The sequence below is a fragment of the Chiloscyllium plagiosum genome, chromosome 32 (genome assembly GCF_004010195.1).
Source record: "Chiloscyllium plagiosum isolate BGI_BamShark_2017 chromosome 32, ASM401019v2, whole genome shotgun sequence".
NCBI lineage: Eukaryota > Metazoa > Chordata > Chondrichthyes > Orectolobiformes > Hemiscylliidae > Chiloscyllium > Chiloscyllium plagiosum.
The window spans coordinates 41874318-41882223 of record NC_057741.1 but is presented as its reverse complement, the minus strand read 5'-3'; the positions used below and the strand labels follow the sequence as shown (position 1 = coordinate 41882223).

The 7906-nt window shown below is 39.5% G+C and overlaps 1 protein-coding gene across 1 annotated transcript in view; it reads right to left on the bottom strand.

Moving 5' to 3' along the window:
- Positions 1-486: 486 nt before the first annotated feature.
- LOC122539560 (complexin-1) overlaps positions 487-7906 on the bottom strand; it is a 118331-nt gene continuing 110911 nt past the window's right edge. The window contains exon 3 of the mRNA XM_043674542.1: positions 487-4945. Within this exon, the coding sequence (XP_043530477.1) occupies positions 4751-4945 (195 nt within the window). The 3' untranslated portion in view covers positions 487-4750. The remainder of the gene's footprint in view (positions 4946-7906) is intronic.

Genomic DNA, 7906 nt, shown 5'->3' with positions numbered 1-7906 from the left:
CTGTCTCTCAGTATCCTTTCCAAAACCTTGCCGACCACTGATGTCAGGCTCCCTGGCTTGTTTTTGCTACCTTTCCTAAACAATGGAACAACATTAGCCACTGTCCAATCTTCCGGAACTTCACCTGTGGCTAAAGTTGAAGCAAAAATCTCTGCAAGGGCTCTGCAATTTTTTTCCCTAGACTCCCACAATGTCTCAGGGTCAGGCCCAGGGGATTTATCCACTTTGATGGGTTTTAAGGCTGCAAACACCTTCTCTCTGGTAATATGTATGTGTCCTAAACATCCCCACTTGTTTCCCTTATTTCCTTATTAAGTCATCTGTATGGCCTTTTTTTACTTGTGCTTACTTTGCTGATTATTGGGTTATTTGCTACATTGATGTGTTTTACTCGAGTAAAGATTTTATATTTCAAGTATCAGATTTAAATCAGATAATGTGTAAATATTGAGACCTTTAATTTTCAAATAAAATCACAGATACAAATTTGAGTGAAGTAACTTTATTTGTATGTGTTATTTTACCACAGATGAACATTACAATAAATTCTATATAGGCAACATGCAGTGATGTCACAGCTGCTAAAATCAACATAATATTCAGTTATAAAGTCTTTAAGTTGCTACTAGGACAATACAACATGCATGTAGCCTGGAGCAGAACCGAATCCTTCACAACAAAATTCACCAGTTCACACAGAATTCACCAATTCACACGAAACACAAAGCTCTGAAGAGTCACAAGAAGCACCAATTGAATTTCCTAAAAAGTTTCAAAATGGAATGAATGAAATGTTTGATGATGGACGGACTGTGGATAAAGCAACTGAACATGTATCAGACATTTCAATTCAGGACACAACAAAGGTTTGAACTACAGCATAACCTTGACTTTTATCAGTAAATTTAATGTGGTTAACGTATTTCAGTGGAGACAATAATGAAACCAGAATGAGAAACTGTAACAGCCTCATTGAAAGACAACAATTAACTTGAAACAAATTGGTTTTTCACACAGACCAGTATATTAATAGATATATTGCAGTCTCATTTTTTTATTGGCTTGGCAGTCTTGAATTATATTTTAAACTCTCCAATTTTTAATATTATCCTATTTGTTATTTAATACTTTGCCATTCTTGTTAGCTTATAACCTGGTTTCCCAAATGGCCCTTCAGCATTAGATTTGTGAAAATTACTTCAGAAGTAATTAAAATGAAATCAAACAATGAGATCTTAAAAATGTCTAATTATATTTGAATAAATAATGGAACTGTTCAATTCTAATCTTAAATCAAATTCAATCACATTTCTCTGCTGGATCAGTATCTGCCTTAGATTTTTGAAATCAAAGTGCTGGGCTAAAGTATATTTATACCTGTTAGCCCTTCTAATCACCAATGGTAATTTGCTTGTCATCGAGTCACTTTAACCTCATTCCCAGGTGATATTCCTTTGGGACTGCGTGGGATGCTGAGGTTATGTACCCCCAAATATTGCTCTACACTGAATTCCATGGGAAATACAATCCTGGGAGATGTGAAACCAGCATCTACTGCTCAGCCTCTTCATTCTCCCAAAGGACAGCAAAGGTTAAAATCATCCCCAGTGTCTCCCTTTCTAACTGGATAGAGTAGAATATTATTGCTTTGGTTCTGCCTCAGTCACAAATATAAGCAAATTATGACTGAAAATTTAGATTTCAAGACTTATGCCTGTTATAGGCCACTTTCTTATGTAAACTATTATGTGTTCCAGTACTTTGGAGCAAATATTTAAGACTGCCAAGCCTACTTTATGGCTTTCTCTGTTGAAACATGTGGAGCTTATCAAATTAAATTTGTTTTTTTTTTCTCTTTAAAGCAGTATCTTGCTTATATTCTACAGAAAGGCTGTGAGTGAAATAATCTCAAGGACACACTCGACCATTTAGCAAGATGTTCAAAACAAGAACCCGTACCTGAGATAAATGGTTCCTTTTCATTATGACCAATATCAACGTGATACAAACTGGAAAACCTCATCAATCATAAATCTGGAGCAATTTTTTTCTTTGGTTTAATTAAAATTAAAACACAGTACAGGTATTTGCTTTAAAGAAATCATATTCAAACTGTTCAATTTGAAGGCAATACTTCCATTTATTTTGTGAGAAAAATCCAGTAATGGTTAAAATACCATCAGAACTGGGGCTGTGGGAGTGGGTGGGGTCACGTGTAAAGTAGGAGGGAGAGGGAAGGGGGATGGATTATGTATGCCTGTGCAAGAAAGGGAAGAGGGTGCAATTTATAGGGGTGAGGGGTAGGGGAATAAAATAGAGTGGCAGAGAGAGAGGAGCAAAAGAAGCAGGAGTGAAGGTGTGTGGTGGAGGATGGGAGTGAGTAAGATGCTAATTGAGGTGAGAAGGAAAGGGAAGGGTGGGTAGCATATGGGTTCTCTGTGGCAAGTTCACATTCAGAAATTGCTGGAGAAATGTTCTGATTAGGGGTCACTGGTCTGAAATGTTAACTGTATTTTTTTATCTGTAATGTTACCAGACCTGCTGAGTTTCTCCAGTACTTACTGTCTGTGTTTCAGTTTTCCAGTGTCTGCAGTTCTTAGTTTTTATTTTATTGATAAGTCTACTGTCATTTTTCAATACAGGGTCATTACTTAAATATTGAAATGCTGTCAATTTTCTGACCTTTCTGGTGAATTGTAATTCAGAAATACCTGCAGTCCTTGCAAACCTATTCATTTTGACTTTCACCTACAAAATGTAACATATGGCTGTATGTACCCTGCACAATTTCACTCTGAATAGGACACATATGGTTTAACTCCAAGTTCAGGCTAAACTCAAGTTTTCACCTTCAACTCTACAGTGAACACACGTCTCATTAGAGGGTTCTGGGAGAAATATGGCATTTAATCGCAGTAAAATATTTTCAAATACCACAGGTTTTTCCCTAGTTGGTAAAATGAATATTTTAACTAGTCATATTTTATCAGCTGGTATGGCATGAGGAAAATACAGTACTCAAGATATAGTGGTTTTAACGACTGAAACAAGTCATAATAATCATCAACTGACAAGAATTCTCCACACTCCCTGGAATTTCACAGTGATAATTGCATGGGATTATCCCATGTCCAGCAATATGATCTATTCCTTACATCAATTTTAAATGGCTTGACTTTGTATAATAATTAACTATTTACAATTCTGACAGGTTTTAGTACATAACATGACAAACACCAGATACCAAATATGTGACAAGGGAGACATAATAATATCCTGTATTAATAACAGAATGACAATGATGGGCCCTAGTTGTGACACGCCACTTCAGTTCACGTCGGTCTATTTTACACGTTCTCTGGCTGTGAAAGGGAAGCACAGAGCTGATGGCCTCCCAGCCTGAATATTGCCACAAAATTGAAAGTCTCTATTTGATTTGGTATGATAAAGATTAGTTACTTGGTGTGCAAAACTATTTCAAGGCCTGGGTTTTAATTAGTTTGCTGTGACTGCAAAACTGATTGACAAAGTCAGGCTTCTGCAAACAGTGGAAATTTTTAAAACTTTATGATGCTTTGTGACACTTTTGAAAAAGATGTAAGCTAACATGATATTCAAGAGTTTTTTTAACTGATGGAGTCACAGGGTTTTTTTGCATTATCAAATACATAGCTGCTCATTTCCCACTTTAAATGGCAAAATGTTTTCAATTTAAGAGATGGAACCATAACTGTTATTAACAAAGTCAACTGAGATGCATCATAGGACATGCTAGATGCTTAATAATGGCATCACCCTATGTCACAGCCTGTAGAAGCAGGACATTACGAAATTAATGTATTTCGCCTGACTTTGTACAACCCTTTGATTTATTCTCAAAGTATGGTGATCATTGAATATTTCTGTACAGGATATTTATATCATGCTGTAATGTTTACATTCATGAAGTCTCTGTCCACCATTAGCATTGATGTTAGGTAAAAATATATGGGAACTATGAAGTATGTTTTAGAAAATACAATTTATGATTCCAAGAGGATATTAATATACATTTATATAATAAAATGCTAAAAAAATGAAGTGGAAATTATGCAATATTAGGATATAAATACAGAACATTATCACATTCTATTGCTTCTTAGGGACATTAAACTGTTTAAACAAATAGATCAAAGCTCTATCAACATAACGGTCAAAAGAATTTGAAAGGATATGTTAAGCTTCATTCCATGATATAACACACCATAATTCCCAGGCTTTAACCTCATTAATAAGTTCTATCCAAAATTGGAAAATTGCCACAAGTTGATATTAACAGAGTTAGTAATGTTTAATCAGAGTTCGAATGCTGGGTTAATTAGCTGTGTATTGTAGGTATCACCCAGTGTTGTGACCTGATGCTTTATTTAACGTGTATGATGAACAATAATTGGACAATCAATGCTAGCTGGAGCCCTGTAATGTCAAAGTGGTCACAACTAGATAAAAAGATACAAGTTTCTTCTTTTCACTATTAAATATCTGGATTTTATTTGACTATAAACATGGCTTATCAGATTAGGTTATTTCGAGACTGCGACACAGCATTGCCCTGGATGTTCTGTTGTGATGAAGTTTCCATGCCACTACACAGGAAGAGGTGAGCAGTCAAATTATAATTAGCTGAAATGATGATAAATTCTCATTTTATAATGAGAATGGTTTACACCTAGCAATAAAACCAGGAGTTACTTTGCATATAATCATGTTGTTACTTCTTAAACATATCTTGGAGAGGCCCTGGAAGATATTTTAAGACAGTGTCCAGAATACTTTCTTCTTCCTCCTCTTCGTCCCCACAGCCAGCAGGAATCGCTTTCTTGGGCCGTGTCAAACTTCCCTCTGCCTGAGCCTCCATGGCTGCCATTGCCTCTGCTTCCTTTTCCTCTTTCTTTTTAATCCCATACTGTGAAAACACAAAGAAGTTTGAATATCACATCATTATGTGTCTGTTGGTATTGTAATATGACAGACGAGCTGACAACATCCTTCAAAGCCTAATGGGTAAATAACCATGTTCTGTAGAGCACATGTGTATGATTGTTGGGTCTCTCTTATTCATTAGGGAACAATGTCTTTGCATGATTTGGAGGTGACAGTGTTCGATGGGATAGACAAAGTTAAAAACCACAAAACTCCAGGATATAGTCCAACAGGTTTTTTTGGAAACACTGGCTTTTGGAGCACAGTCCCTTCATGGGGTAATTGGTGGGCGGGTTTAAGGTTTAATGGAAAGGGCTGACAAACATTTTCCCATAATAACTCTCATCAAAGCTGTTATAACCATGCAATTGTACTTCAATTTTGATGAGTGAATGGCTTACACAGTTCAGTTATGCATTTAAAGGCAGGGCTGATCATATGGGAGGACCAGCAGCAATTAATTTATTTTGAACATCTCCAGGAATAGCGGTAAATGTAACTCACGACGAAATCTTCCAGTAAATGTAAGCGTATTTTTCAAGCAGAGAGGACAGTTACATGATGCAAATTGTGAAATCTACTTTGCTTACTGAAAGATGTGGATGGATTAATAGCACAGAGGAGGCCATTCAGCCAATAATATCCATGTCAACCAAAAATGAGCGATGTAGAGTCATAGAGATATACAGCATAGAAGCAGACCCTTCAGTCCAACCTGTCCATGCTGACCAGATATCCCAACCCAATCTAGTCCCACCTGCCAGCACCCGGCCCATATCCCTCCAAACCCTTCCTATTCATATACCCAATCAAATTGCCTTTTAAATGTTGCAATTGTACCAGTCTCCACCACTTCCTCTGGCAGCTCATTCTATACATGTACCACCCTCTGTGTGAAAACGTTGCCCCTTAGGTCTCTTTTATATCTTTCCCCTCTCACCCTAAACCTATGCCCTCTAGTTTAGACTCCCTGACCCCAGGGAAAAGACTTTGTCTATTTATCCTATCCATGCCCCTCATAATTTTGTAAACCTCTATAAGGTCACCCCTCAGCTTCTGATGCTCCAGGGAAAACAGCCCCAGCCTGTTCAGCCTCTCCCTATAGCTCAGATCCTCCAACCCTGGCAACATCCTTGTAAATCTTTTCTGAACCCTTTCAAGTTTCACAACATCTTTCCGATAGGAAGGAGACCAGAATTGCACGCAATATTCCAACAGTGACCTAACTAAAGTCCTGAACAGCCGCAACATGACCTCCCAACTCCTGTACTCAATACTCTGACCAATAAAAGAAAGCACACCAAACGTCTTCTTCGCTATCCTACCTACCTGCGACTGCACTCTCAAGGAGCTATGAACCTGCACTCCAAGGTCTCTTTGTTCAGCAACACTCCCTAGGACTTTACCATTAAGTGTATAAGTCCTGCTAAGATTTGCTTTCCCAAAATGCAGCACCTCGCATTTATCTGAATTAAACTCCATCTGCCACTTCTCAGCCCATTGGCCCATCTGATGAAGATCCTGTTGTAATCTGAGTTAACCCTCTTCGCTGTCCACTACACTTCCAATTTTCGTGTCATCTGCAAACTTACTAACTGTACCTCTTATGCTCGCTTCCAAGTCATTTATGTAAATGACAAAAAGTAGAGGACCCAGCACCGATCCTTGTGGCACTCCACTGGTCACAGGCCTCCAGTCTGAAAAACAACCCTCCACCACCACCCTCTGTCTTCTACCTTTGAGCCAGTTCTGTATCCAAATGGCTAGTTCTCCCTTTATTCCATGAGACCTAACCTTGCTAACTAGTCTCCCATGGGGAACCTGTTCGAACGCCTTACTGAAGTCCAATTTCCCTTCCCACGTGGTTAAAGAGCAATTTCCGGATGGGGATCAAAGATGGCGGCGGCCCAGCAAGTCTGAGTCTATAGTGCTCCTCCTAAGACTTGGGCAAAGTGGGCCACCCACCTTCACCACACTCACCAAATCATTTAAAATAGTTTTTACTTAATGTGATTAGTTGCTCAGAACTGAATTTAAACAATCTAATCTCCTGTAAAAATGACTAAAGGGAAGGGAGCAGTTCTCAGTGGGCAGGAACCCCTCCCCCACCCTCTCCAGCTGCAGCAGAGGCGTCCGCAGCTGCCCTGGGAGACTTACCTACGGTGGTGAGCCTCGTGGAAATAATCTCTAAACTCGATGCTAAGATCGATGCTTTCATTGAAGAGTTCTGGAGCAGATGGAATTCACTCTCGGCCGCTCTACAAAAGCACGAGTGAGAAATCGAGCTCCAAGTCGGAGGGGCGGAGCTAAAGGCCGCGACCTCCGAGAATCATATCGATGACCTCGAGAATTGAGGTCATCGAAAAGATATTCGTTTGCTGGGCCTTCCCAAACGGGAAGAGGAAGGCCAGCTTACAGCGTTTCTCGAGCAGTGGCTTCCACAGCTTTTAAATCTGGAGGCTGGATCAGGCCAGGTAAGGGTGGAATGGGCCTACCGGGTCGCAATACGTGGGCCCAGCTCGAACCAGCGCCCCCGCCCAGTCCTGTTCTGGCTGCAGAGCTAAAGGAGAGGCAGATGCTCTTAGAAGCTTCCAGAAATCTTGGGAAAGATCCCCAAGCCATGATTTATAAAGGATCCAAGATTATGTTATTCCAGGACTTTTCCCCAGCTCTGGTCTGAAAGAGGAAGGCGTTTGATGAAGCGAAGAAGTGTTTCAGGGACTTAAATATTCAGTACTCCTTGCGCTACCCAGCGATGCTATGCTTTAACCATGAAGAGTCCGTCGGGGGGGGGGGGGGAGAGGTTTATTTACTTGGCGATTTTCTCCCCCCCCCCTCTTTTTATATATATATATATAATAGGCCAGGGGTCTAGTTAATGTAGGTGGGGGGAGATGGTTACTTTATCCTATTTTATTTCTGTCTTTAGGAGCGGGGTTGTTTC